This window comes from Thunnus albacares, chromosome 19 (assembly GCF_914725855.1).
Source record: "Thunnus albacares chromosome 19, fThuAlb1.1, whole genome shotgun sequence".
NCBI classification, from domain to species: domain Eukaryota; kingdom Metazoa; phylum Chordata; class Actinopteri; order Scombriformes; family Scombridae; genus Thunnus; species Thunnus albacares.
In genome coordinates, this window is record NC_058124.1 from 27,902,243 (window position 1) to 27,916,459 (window position 14,217).

General features: G+C 37.2%; 1 pseudogene and 4 gene segments (V, D, J or C); 2 read left to right on the top strand and 3 right to left on the bottom strand.

Moving 5' to 3' along the window:
- LOC122970078 overlaps positions 1-14,217 on the bottom strand; it is a 916,362-nt gene that overhangs the window by 60,097 nt on the left and 842,048 nt on the right.
- Positions 1-14,217, bottom strand: part of LOC122970080 — an 891,879-nt gene that overhangs the window by 20,026 nt on the left and 857,636 nt on the right.
- Positions 342-1,365, top strand: LOC122970116. The segment is given in 2 exon segments: positions 342-573; positions 789-1,365. Coding segments are annotated over 2 exon segments (360 nt in total).
- On the top strand, positions 10,239-11,261 carry LOC122970117 (annotated as a pseudogene).
- Positions 11,969-13,765, bottom strand: LOC122970134. The segment is given in 2 exon segments: positions 11,969-12,455; positions 13,709-13,765. A coding segment is annotated over 1 exon segment (246 nt).

The window sequence follows — 14,217 nt, forward strand, 5'->3', positions numbered from 1 at the left end:
TCGTTGCATTATTCAGCTCAAGGTTTGTTAAATTCAAAACCAATAATAATAATGTTGAGTGTATTCAATAGATTTTAATGAGGAAAACTCCTAAATTTATCTACAAACTGTTTATTTATCTCTGTGGTGATTTTTAGGACTTTCACACGAGTAGTTTCACATTTTGTACTTCGGAAAAAACAAGATACACAATAAACAAAATGATGAACTGAAAACAATTTTCTATAATAAGCCTCAAAATTATTAGATTACAGAATCCACATCAGTGTTTCTAACCACTTGATGGAAATCAAATGAAATTCTCTCCCTCAGATTGTCACTCCTTTATGTTATGGATGATGTAAATGTTGAGTTCTCCCAGCAGTGAGGAGGAAACAGCATGATATGTTGAGGACAGCTACAGTTGACTGACTCTGTGTGTTTGCATATCTGTCCTGCCTCTCTGCTCCCAGCCGTTAAGAGGCCAGTGTTGATCAGTGGCTGTCCAGACCTTTCAGAGCCACTGACACGCCAGCAGCACAATGATGATGTCATTGACTCTACTGCTGGCCACCCTGGGGCTCCTTGTTCAGGGTGAGACTCTCTAGTGAAAACTTTGCTTCAGGATGCAACCAGGTTCAGCACAATGATGTTCTGCTGTGATGGAGAAACACTGAAACAAGCAGCATTTACCTTCTTCCATCTATTCTCCATGTTAAAGAAATGATACTCTTCTGTTTTCATGTTGATCATCTTTCTCCAAGCTGGATTTGTCTCAATAACCCTTCTCCTCTTTTCATGTTTTCCAGGTTCATCAGGACAATACATCCTGACTCAGTCTCCTGGATCTCAGTCTGTTGTTCCAGGACAGACTGTCTCCATCAGATGTAAAACCAGTACAAATGTTTATACCCACCTCCACTGGTACCTTCAGAAACCCGGAGAAGCTCCTAAACTCCTGATTTACGGAGCTACAAACCGCCAGCATGGAGTTTCACATCGTTTTAGTGGAAGTGGATCAGACCCTGATTACACTCTGACCATCAGTGGAGTTCAGGCTGAAGATTCAGGAGTTTATTACTGTCAGCAGGGTTATGACACACCGTTCACACAGTGATACAACGTCGTACAAAAACCTCCCTCAGCTGAAGAGGAACTGATCTGACTCAACAGCTGCACTCAAACAAAAACAACAGAGGTTTTAATAATTTAATTTGAACATTTTAACACTAAATATTCTGTATTTAACAAAAAAAGATTTATTTTAAATACTTTCATTAATACAGAATATGAAACATTTGGCTGAATATCAAATCTAACCTTTGTTGAAGGATGATTTCAATTCTTTAATAAGTTTAATCTACTGACTACAACACATGAACACTAAAACTATTATTGATTTATTTGATCTCTTACTATTTTCCATAGATACTCAAACATACAATGTTTTAGAAATAAATTACAAAATGTTATCATGATAAAATCTACTATCATTTGTGTTGTAAATTACTAATCATGTCATGTGACATATATTTGTCATTTTGCATGTTTTTATTCCAGCAGCAAGTATTTATAATATAAACCAAAAACATTTAATTGATTATGGAATTAATTAATACTTGAATTCTTTCCCTTTTTCATCTCTTTCATTTGTCTTTGTGTTTCAGCTCTTCAGCAGAAGCAGTTTGTAAAAATGTCCAGGGTTAAAATGTCAGATCACACTCATTTTATATCTCTTTATGCTGATGATATTTTGCTTTTTATTTCAGAATTAGAACATATTTCTGAGGGTTTTGTGATTTTGTTTAAAAGATTATGTATATGCTTTTAATACATCTGAAAAAATAAAAATATTAGACTCTTTGCACTGACACACTTCAGTAACATAAGATGATTGGAGGATCTTTCATTAAAATTACTCAATTACTAATTATTACAGACAAATCTGAAGTGAGTCCAGCAAAGCATTTTCTACAATTATTATCACTTTACTGTAAACTATGAAAACAAATTATGGACTTACTACCACCATGACTGTGTAGCATTAATCACATAATATCTAAGAGTGTTGTTTGAGTGTAAATACTTTCCTAATATACACTATATGAATCAATACATTATGTGATCTTACATTTTAAAATAATTAAGACACTTTTATAATAATAAAGATGAAAACAAGTGATTTGATGAACAGATCTTTATTGTCTGGAAATACTGAAATTATATTGAAACATTACAACAAGCAAGTAAATATTGTTACTGAAACATGTGAAATAAAAGAGAGAGATAGTTGCAGAGATCAGAGTGAGAGCAGTAGCAGAGTAAAAGCAGTAGCAGTGAGTCAGGTCAGGACTAGGAACACTGGTCTCTCCTCAGTGTCTCTGAGACTGGAGACTGGGAGCCCTGGGTGGCCTCACAGGTCACAGAGCCCACCTTCCTCCACTGGTCTGCAGGGAGCCTCAGGGTGCTGCTCCAGCTGTAGCGGCCATCATTCTGCAGCACCCCGGGGCTCCTGCTCTGCTCCAAGCTGCTGCTGCTGCCGTCCACCTTCCAGGCCAGACTCCAGTCTGAGGGGTAGCCCTTGTTGGCCAGACACACGAGCGTGGCCTCCCCCTGCTGCAGCTCCTCGCTGGAGGGGGGCAGCACTGTCAGGGTGGGGGTGACTCGACCCACTGGAGGAGGAGACAGAGAGACAACATGAAGAAAGTTCATGCAAAGAGAAAATAAACTCCACCCTGTTGGTTGCAGCAGAGGAGGCTGCTGGTTCTGTTGGTCTTCCTCAGACTGGATAAAACTGGTCTTCAGTGTTTCACTTCCCTCTCTGAGCTCAGTAACCATGGCAACAGACAGGCATCACTGATGAACCATGGCAACAGACAGGTTTCAGTACTAAAGATAAAAGGTTCCAAGCAAACAACTCTTCAAGTACTTTAATTTACTCAAAAACTTAAACATCAATGTTAAAGAAGTAAATATTATGCATTACAGAAAGGCAGAAATACTTTTATTTGAGCATCCATATTTTTAAATTGAAACCAAAACGTTAAAGAGACAGTTTGTGTTTAATCTCCTCATTTACACAGGCATCACTACTGAACTATGAAAACAGACAGACTTCACTAATGACAAATATTTTAAGCACTGAAATACTTTTTCCAACTCACAAAATTAATCCTATTAATTCAACATGAGGTTAAATCAGCTACAGTGATATTATGGTATTCACTGGTTATAATGAGGATGTGACATGTCATGAAATTCATTGTTCTGAGAGGAAGATTGAGTTAAACACATGAAATGTTTCCAGATAAAACACTCACTAAATAAATGTCTGGTAGATTTCTTCAGATGAAATTATATAATCACTACGTTAAATTAATCAAGAAGATTTTCTGTCATCTTTTTCTGTCACTCTGAAAACTGAACTATATTGTTTTCAAATAAGCAGCTGTACTTTTTAATAACAGTATAAATTATATGAATGTAGAAACCGTCTAAACTAAAGTTTCTGTGTAACTAAAGACTTCTTAGATCAGACGGATTTTTATCTGTATCACAGTGAAGCCTGTAGTGATCACTGCAAAAATATAAAATTTATAAAACTAGCAGCCAAAATGTTCAAGTAAAGCCTGAATTTATCAACTGAAAATAGAATAAATGATGAATTTACGTTCTTGTAGAAATTAAAGGTACTTACAGTTAACATCCAGTCTGGTTCCTCCACCAAAAGTCCACCACAGTGATACAAACTGACTGAGTCGTCGTACAAAAACCTCTCACTGTAGAGAGACACGGCTCTCTGACTTTGAACACAACAAACTCTACAAAAAGTTCCTGTTTTTGAAAATGTTTTATTTCATATGATTTTTTTTAAAAAAGTCCCCAATGTTTCACAGTTAATCATGTAATAAATAATAATAACAGTAAACTTTATTTATATAACACTTTTCTTAACAATGTAACAAAGTGCCTTACAAAAGAAAATAAAACAAAACATGGCAGATAAAAATAAGGCAAGTAAAGATGTAAAGACAGAAGCACAGAAGTAACAATAGAGATGCACAATAATAGTAATGATAAAACAATAAAATTCTCAAAAGTAAAAAAAAACAAAACAAAAACAATAAAAGAGTAAGATCAATTAATAGGTGTAAAAACAGTAAATAAAACATCAGACAATTCCAAAAGCCTTCACAAAGAAAGAAATCTTAACATTAGTTTTAAAAGAAACTAGAGACGCAGTGTGTCTGATTTCAGTAGGCAAGGAGTTCCAGACTGTGGGGGCTCTAAAAGTAAAAGCCCGATCACTCTTTGTCACAAACTGTGACCTGGGAGTGACCAACAGGGCTCCATCTGCGGATCTGAAGGGTCGAGGGGGCACATACCAGGTCAATAAAGCAGATATGTAACAAGGAGCAAGGCTGTTTAATGCCTTAAAGGTGAGTAATAAAATTTTAAAATCAATGCAAAAGCTAACTGGGAGCCAGTATAGGGAGGCAAGCACAGGAGTAATGTGCTCATACCTTTTAGTCCCAGTAATGAGACAAGCAGCAGCATTTTGGACCAACTTGAGATGGTGGAAAGAGCCCTGGCTGATACCTGAATAAAGTGCATTGAAGTAATCAAGCCGAGAGTAGATAAAAGCATGTATAATTATTTGAAGATCGGCAAAAGATAAAAATTACCTAATTTTAGAGAAACACAGCTTGACAATATTTTTTGACTTGCTTATCATAACAGAGGTTGGCATCAAATATTACCCCCAGATTCCTAGCAGACTGTGTAATGTTGTTTGACAAATCTCCAAGGTTTGCACCAAAAGAGCTGATAGAATTTGGGAGACCAAACAGCATGACCTCAGACTTGTCATCATTAAATTTAAGAACATTTTGGGACATCCAGGATTTAATGTCAGAAAGGCAAGATTTGAGTAGGCTGTTTGGATCTGAGGGTTTTAATGGTAAGTATAACTGTATGTCATCAGCATAAAAGTGATAAAGCACATCATGATTCCGAATAAGTTGGCCAAGGGGCAGCATGTATAAGCAAAAAAAGAAGGGGGCCAAGAACTGAGCCTTGAGGGACCCCACAATTAAACTGAGCTGTTGTGGAGGTGGAGATACCCAGAGTGACAGAAAAAGTTTGATTGAGAACGTATGTTCGTAATTAACTAAGAGCCGGGCCCTTGATGCCAACCCAAGTCTCCAGGCGATTTAGGAGGATACTGTATTTGACAGTGTCAAATGTAGCACTTAAATCTAAAAGCACTAAAATCGAGCAGTCACCTCTGTCTGCAGCTGGAAGTAGGTCATTAGTGACCTGATTTTAAATGAATTTCTCCAGAACCTTGGATAAAAAAGACAGTTTGGAGATAGGCCGTTGTAGTTGCTTAAGGACAGAAGGTCCAAATTGGGTTTTTTAAGTAGAGGGTGGACAATAGCATGCTTAAAACTATCAGGAAAAGAACCGGAGGTCAGGGAATTATTAAAAATGTGCAGAATAACAGGACTAGCAGTGGGAAATGTAACTCTGACAATGTAATGGGTTGGAACTGGGTAAAAGTGTCAGGAGTATCATGTTGAATGGAGAGAATGCAGGGGGCAGGCTGGATTTCGGACCTTATAATCTCCACCTTGCTAATAAAATGAGCAAGAAATTTGTCAGAGAGCTCAACATCCAGTTGAGTCTTGTGTCCTTGTTTTAAATGGTGCAATTTGATCTAGGATGGATAGACTCTGATCGTTAAAAGAATTTAAAAGAGCATTAGGATTAAGAGAAGATAAAAACAAATTAAAAGATAAAGAATTAAAAGCATCACAGAATTTAACAGTGGAACCAGCATTAAGAATGCGAGAGCTAATTGTAGGGTTGGGACTAGTAGTGCAGATCAGGAGTGGAACTTTAAAGACAACAAACTAAGATACTCAAAAGAGAGACCAGAAGAGAGAACTAAATCCAAGGTATGGCCCTTAGAATGTGTAGGCTCATTAACAGATTGAGTGAGGTTAAAAGAACGGAGTAACAAGATGGCATTTAAGACCTGACTTATAAAACACAGCAAGACCACCTCCTCCTCCAAATATATTAAAATAAGCAAATACAGTTGGCGTGGCGTCGTTCAGAGGAACAGTGTCCCCCTGCGACAGCCATGTCTCACTGGTCATAAAAAAAGTCCAGTAATTAAAGACAATAAAATCACTAATGATAAAAGATTTGTTACTAATGGATCTTATATTTAGGAGGCCTAAGTTTTTTTGGAGAGAGAGCAGTGGGGGTATTTGCATATTTATTGTTCAATTTGTCTGAGAATAAAATTGATCCCCTTAGCATTAAATTAAACCAGACAGAAGACGTTCTGAAAAAAAATCTGTCTGCAGTTATCAAACCAAATCCACATAAAAATGATCACTGACACATAGTTAATCAATACTCTGATTGATCCATTGATGAAACCGCATCATCAGAGTAATCCAAGTCCCTGTTGGAGTCAGTCAGAGCATTTCCATAGAGAGCCACTTTGCATCAGCAGCACCATGCTCCAGTGCTCTGGGAGAGTTTATAGTCCTGAGAGTTGAACACTGGATGACTGACAGCTGTCCTTCATCACAACAGAAGCCACAGAAATCCTCCTCATCAAAAACATGACTTTGATCTCCGTCCTCATCTGGACTCTCCTCTGCTGCTGCTTCACAGGTAAAGTCCAGAGAATCAAACTCCTCTCCTCTATTAACATCTGTCCCTCTGAAATGAAGCCGACAAAACCATCAAAACCATGATGCTGCTTTATGTTTTTGTCTCTGTATCCTCAGAGTCCAGAGGCCAGGTCACAGTGACTCAGCCTGCAGCAGTGAGATCTGCTCTGGGAGGCTCCACAACCATCAGCTGTAGGGTCAGTCGTCAGGTTGCAGGCTGTAGCAGTGCTTACTGTTTACAGTGGTACCAACAAAAAGATGGAGAAACTCCTAAACTCCTCATTCGCTACACTAATGAGCGAATGTCAGGGACACCAGATCGTTTTTCAGGCAGTGGATCAAACTCTGACTTCACTCTGACCATCAGTGGAGTTCAGGCTGAAGATGCAGCAGTTTATTACTGTCAGAGTTATCACAGTGGATATGTGTTCACACAGTGAAAAAGCGTCGTACAAAAACCTCCCTCAGTCAGACTGAACAGAAACTGAACTGACTGCTGCAGCTGGAAGCTACTGCAGAGACTGATACAGTTCACTGAACACACACACACACACACACACACACACACACACACACACACACACACACACACACACACGCACAAACACACACTCAATTCAATTCTATTTTATTTATATAGCGCCAAATCATAACAAAAGTTATCTCAAGGCATTTCTCACATATAGCAGGTCTAGACTGTACTCTTTGTTTTTCCTCCATGAGTAGCACTTGGTGACAGCAGAAAGGAAAAACTCCCCTTTAACGTGAGAAAACCTCAAGCAGAACCAAGCAGCCATCTGCTTTGACTGGTTGGGTTGACAGAGAAAGAAAGATGGAGGGAGAGAGACACAGAGAAGCATAATAACAACAATAACAACAATAATACAATAACAACAATAATAATAATAGAGATATGACTAGTAATGATAATAGCAATAACCACAGGACCATGTCCATGGACCATCCCTGCACCATCCTGAAAGTTTCCTCAAATAAAGTGAACAAATCCAGTGATGAAGCCCAATCAGACCATTAAAACCACAACAACATCCAGCAGAGTTAGCTCCACTGATGTCGACCCACAAAACAAACTCACAATACATGAAACATGAATGTCAAGATTGCAATGAAATCTTACTTTCAGTAATAGAAACACCAAACATGATGTATTCTTTGTCACAATCCATTCAGTAAATGTCACTGAACAAACTGCATTATATGACACCAAACACTCCACGACTACAGTATGAGCCCACAAACAACTGACTGTAAACAGACAAATAGTTTATTTTATTAAAAGCTTGTGTAGTTTGATATAAAGTGTAAAGATTTTTTAAAAAGGCCTTTAAAATACTCAATTTTACTGCAACACCAACATATTAATATTGCACCAGCTAGTCCAGAATGTGTGAAGGCATGAGTCAAAAGCTGCATCTCAATTCCCTTAATTGATTGCTCCTTACTCCTCGTTAGACCCAGAAATCCTTCCGGTCTTTAGTTTTGAAGGTTGTCTCAAAGTGCTTATTTCTGCTATGAGGAGCGAGGAGCGAGGAAGGATCTCTGAAGAGCCATGAGCATCATTTATCAGCCGACACGCCTCCTTATTGGATATCAGACATTGATTGGACGCTGCAGCTGATCAGACTGATCTGATACATCACAACATCACTGACTGGAGACAGATTACAGATTAAACTCAAGTGTACCACTCCTAAGTTTTATATTTTATTTGTTTTCTGATTCACCATCCAGTTAAACATCTGTGTTAATTGTCAGTCTGATCAACAAAAGAACCATAAACAACTTTCTTCATTTATTAGAAAGATTTTTCTTTTCATAATCTGTTATTTCCCCCATTAACTTTTATAATACATAAATTAAAGTCAGAGAGAGTCTGTCTATCAGCAAGAAACACATATTGAACACTTTTTTATTTTACATCATTTATCGTCATTTCCATTCAGTCACATGTGAGGCTGAAAGTCTCTGAGCATCGGGTGATATGAGTTATATAATTTCCTTTTTACTTGAAACATTTAGTCTAATAAATAATTTACAGTGTTCAAAGGTCATCCTAATTATGTTCTGAGTCATTAAATAATGAATTCACAACCAGAATATAAACAAATACAGACTCAAATAATGAATAAATAATAGAAATGCATTCAGTTGAAATGGTTCCTGTGTCTCTGAGCAGGACACAGTATAAATACTGAATGCAGGTTTTTATTCATGTGCAGGTGTTTGTTAAACAGGTAACAGGCTGCAGAGAGAAAACAGCTGCTGGCAGTGATAACTGTGAACCTTTATTAGTGTTAACACAGTGCACATGTGTGTAGACACAAACTCCATCAGAAGTCTCTACAGCTGTAAAAACCGACTGACAGCTGATCAGCTGCCACCGTCGTCCAAAACCAATGTTGCCTCATGTGACACTTCAGAGGAAAGGACGTCTCATTTCTCTAAAACCATATTTTCGCACTTCCTCTCTCCTCACATCTTTTCCTTGCATCTTTAGTGGGAAGAACTAGGATACAAAGAAAAGATGCAAGTGAGGGAAACGTGGATGCAATTTAAGGAAATTGGGATTCACCCAAAGACTCAGACAGATTCAGAGACAAAAATCCACCGCTAAGACTTTTTGTGTTTTCAGCTCTAAATTGTAACAATTGGATGGAGAGTTTTACCTTCATGTTTCTTGTATTTTACCTCAAATGAGACATCAGAGGAGGGATGAAGGCTGAGATAAAAATGTAACTTTCACAAAGAGGAAATAGCATTTAATTCCATTTTAAACAACCAGAATGAAACTCTGAAAGTATCAAAATTCAGATTGAATGAAATGTTTTAAATAACACAGAGCAATGAGAGTCTACATACAGTTACTTGTGAGTGCACATATTCCATGTGATATACTGTCAGATATTGTAAACATGTCTTTCAAGGTCTGAAAACTTGTTAAATCCCACATTTTTTCAATTTTTTGAAGGCCATAAAATTGTGTATATACTGTGTGTTAAACTATTATATCAGGTGCTTTAACATCAAGAGGAAGCCCTCTGAATTATTCTCCCATTAATGTTTTATTGAGTGCACCTAGGACATTTTGACATGACGTCTTTGACCTTCTGAACGAATGTGAGCTTGTGAAACTGTTGTAGTGTTAGAAATAAAAAACATAATATCATCAGCATACCGTCACATAAAATGAATGTGATCGTTGGTTGTGACCTGGCTCAGCATTTGACCAAGAAGGTCTGTATATAAACTCCACCTGATTCAACACATGTGAGAGTCCCAAAACAAGCCTTAAATTACATCAGCATGTCTACATCTAATTATTTACAGTATGTACAATGTAAAAATCTGAGGTATTGGCTACAAATTACAGTGAGTTCTCCCAGCAGTGAGGAGGAAACAGCATGATATGTTGAGGACAGCTACAGTTCACTGACTCTGTGTGTTTGCATATCTGTCCAGCCTCTCTGCTCCCAGCCGTTAAGAGGCCAGTCTTGATCAGTGGCTGTCCAGACCTTTCAGAGCCACTGACACACCGCCGGCAGCACAATGATGATTTCACTGACTCTACTGCTGGCCACCCTGGGGCTCCTTGTTCAGGGTGAGACTCTCTTGTGAAAACTTTGCTGCAGGATGCAACCAGGTTCAGCACAATGATGTTCTGCTGTGATGGAGAAACACTGAAACAAGCAGCATTTACCTTCTTCCATCTATTCTCCATGTTAAAGAAATGATACTCTGTTTTCATGTTGATCATCTTTCTCCAAGCTGGATTTGTCTCAATAACCCTTCTCTTCTTTGTCATGTTTTCCAGGTTCATCAGGACAAATCACTGTGACTCAGTCTCCTTGATCTCAGTCTGTTGTTCCAGGACAGACTGTCTCCATCAGATGTAAAACCAGTTCAAGAGTTTATAACGACCTCCAGTGGTACCTTCAGAAATCTGGAGAAGCTCCTAAACTCCTGATTTATAATGCTCAATCCCGTCAGCCTGGAGTTTCAGATCGTTTTAGTGGAAGTGGATACGGCACTGACTTCACTCTGGCCATCAGTGGAGTTCAGGCTGAAGATTCAGGAGTTTATTACTGTCAGCAGAGTAACAGCTTCCCGTTCACACAGTGATACAACGTTGTACAAAAATCTCCCTCAGCTGAAGAGGAACTCATCTGACTCAACAGCTGCACTAAAACAAAAACAACAGAGGTTTTAATAATGTAATTTGAACATTTTAACACTAAATATTCTGTATTTAACAACAAAAAAAGATTTATTTTAATGCTTTCATTAATACAGAATATGAAACATTTGGCTGAACATCAAATCTAACCTCTGTTGAAGTATGATTTCAATTATTTAATAAGTTTAATCTACTGACTACAACACATGAACACTAAAACTATTATTATTTATTTATTTCATCTCTTACTATTTTTCATAGATACTCAAACATACAATTTTTTAGAAATAAATTACAAAATGTTATCATGATAAAATTTACTATCATTTGTGTTGTAAAATTACTAATCATGTCATGTGACATATATTTGTCATTTTGCATGTTTTTATTCCAACAGCAAGTATTTATAATATAAACCGAAAAACATTTAATTGATTACGTAATTAATTAAAACTTGAATTCTTTCCCTTTTTCATCTCTTTCACTTGTCTTTGTGTTTCAGCTCTTCAGCAGAAGCAGTTTGTAAAAATGTCCAGGGTTAAACTGTCAGATCACACTCATTTTATATCTCTTTATGCTGATGATATTTTGCTTTTTATTTCAGAATTAGAACATATTTCTGACGGTTTTGTGAATTTGTTTAATAGTTTATGTATATGCTTTTAATACATCTGAAAAAATAAAAATATTAGACTCTTTGCACTGACACACTTCAGTAACATAAGATGATCGGAGGATCTTTCATTAAAATTACTCAATTACTAATTATTACAGACAAATCTGAAGTGACTCCAGCAAAGCATTTTCTACAATTCTTATGACTTTACTGTAAACTATGAAAACAAATTATGGACTTACTACCACCATGACTGTGTAGCATTAATCACATAATATCTAAGAGTGTTGTTTGAGTGTAAATACTTTCCTAATATACAGTATATGAATCAATACATTATGTGATCTTACATTTTCTTTTTGAAGTCTTCATAGAGCAGTTGAAACATTTATAACTCAGTTTTTATCAGGATTTAATATCATTACTGTAACCATTAAGAGAAAATAATTAAGACACTTTTATAATAATAAAGATGAAAACAAGTGATTTGATGAACAGATCTTTATTGTCTGGAAATACTGAAATTATATTGAAACATTACAACAAGCAAGTAAATATTGTTACTGAAACATGTGAAATAAAAGAGAGAGATAGTTGCAGAGATCAGAGTGAGAGCAGTAGCAGAGTAAAAGCAGTAGCAGTGAGTCAGGTCAGGACTAGGAACACTGGTCTCTCCTCAGTGTCTCTGAGACTGGAGTCTGGGAGCCCTGGGTGGCCTCACAGGTCACAGAGCCCACCTTCCTCCACTGGTCTGCAGGGAGCCTCAGGGTGCTGCTCCAGCTGTAGCGGCCGTCCTTCTGCAGCACCCCGGGGCTCCTGCTCTGCTCCAAGCTGCTGCTGCTGCCGTCCACCTTCCAGGCCAGACTCCAGTCTGAGGGGAAGCCATCGTTGGCCAGACACATGAGCGTGGCCTTCCCCTGCTGCAGCTCCTCGCTGGAGGGGGGCAGCACCGTCAGGGTGGGACGGACATCACCTAGGAGACACCAATCACGTTAGAGGACAGGGACCACACAGCTGTCAATCGAAAACCAGACACTTGGACACCTTTACTGTGTGAGAGTGGATTTTCCCCTTTAAGGAGTTTCTGTCAGATGTTTTTTCTGCTCCACGAGTCACTCACTCACACATTGTTTCACTTCCCTTTAAGAAACCTCTCATGCAGATCAGCACAGAAAGAGTCCTCATATGACTCTTTACTGCATTTTATTTTACACTATTTACTGAAAATAAAGATATAAAGTTTGTAAATATATCTTAGACATCCTTGATTTAATTTTAGAATTTATACCAACAACGTTACTGACAAAACTATCAAAAGAGCAACAGTTAATCAGATTCAGTGTTAAAGGACATTATGAGGAAAAACGAACAGACAGCCGTAATATACACAACATGTTGAGACATATTAAAGAAACAAATATCTTTAAGAACAAAGAAATATTTCAAACTGAGGTTAAAAGACAATTTCTGTCATTTTAAATGATGAGAGACGTTCAGCATTTTTTTTTATCATCACCCACACTGTTCAGAATAAATTTAACTCAACTTTCACTCAAATTGGAGATTTAAAGGTTAAATTGAAAAACATGTTTAAAGTAGGATTGTTGTACTTTAATCTTTCTGCTGTTCACATTTAACAAACTAACTGGAACATGTAAAGAAAAGTTCAGTAAAGCTGCTTTGAGTTCAACTTCAAGGTTAAAGAGGAGAAATGAACAATAAAATTGAGACTTTAAAGTGTTTTAGATCAGCTCAGTGGAAACTTATATCGACTACAAATGTTCAGACACAGAAATTATAAACTTAACTGATGATTCGATATTTAATATTTGAGCAAAAACTTACTTCCAACATCCAGTCTGGTTCCTCCACCAAAAGTCAACCACAGTGATACAAACTGACTGAGTCGTCGTACAAAAACCTCTCACTGTAGAGAGACACGGCTCTCTGACTTTGTCACATTAAACTAAAACTACAAGTCCTCAAATTTCAGCCTTAATCTAAAACATTACATGATTTCTACTGTGGACCAAACACTTAGAATATATTGATTCATCATTTAAATTTCAAACACAAAACTCTTATTTTTGTTGCTGGTGGACAACTGTTGGTCAAAAATTAGAAATTCAGATATAAAATCAGAAATTTCAATTTCTAGAGAAAACATATGTGCAAAAACTAAATATCACTCAGGATTTAATAAAATACTTTAAAAGTTTAACTTACTTCCAACATCCAGTCTGGTTCCTCCACCAAAAGTCCACCACAGTGATACAAACTGACTGAGTCGTCGTACAAAAACCTCTCACTGTAGAGAGACACGGCTCTCTGACTTTGAACACAACAAACTCAACAAAAACAGTCTCAGTCTGTGAAACACAACTGGATGATATGAAAATATATAACAGTAGGCCAATAATTTATATTTTTATTCTAAAATTAATAAATTTGTTTCATGTTTACTGTATTTTAATTATGTCTTGAATTAAAACTGAGTGTTGTAGATGTAAAATGAATCAAAACAGACATTTCTGAAGACAATCTGTTCACAGAACATAAATGAAACACATAAAATGATCACTGACACATAGTTAATCAATAATCTGGTAAATTGATTGATCCATTGATTAAGCAGCATTATCAGAGTAATCCAAGTCCCTGTTGGAGTCAGTCAGAGCATTTCCATAGAGAGCCACTTTGCATCAGCAGCACCATGCTCCAGTGCTCTGGGAGAG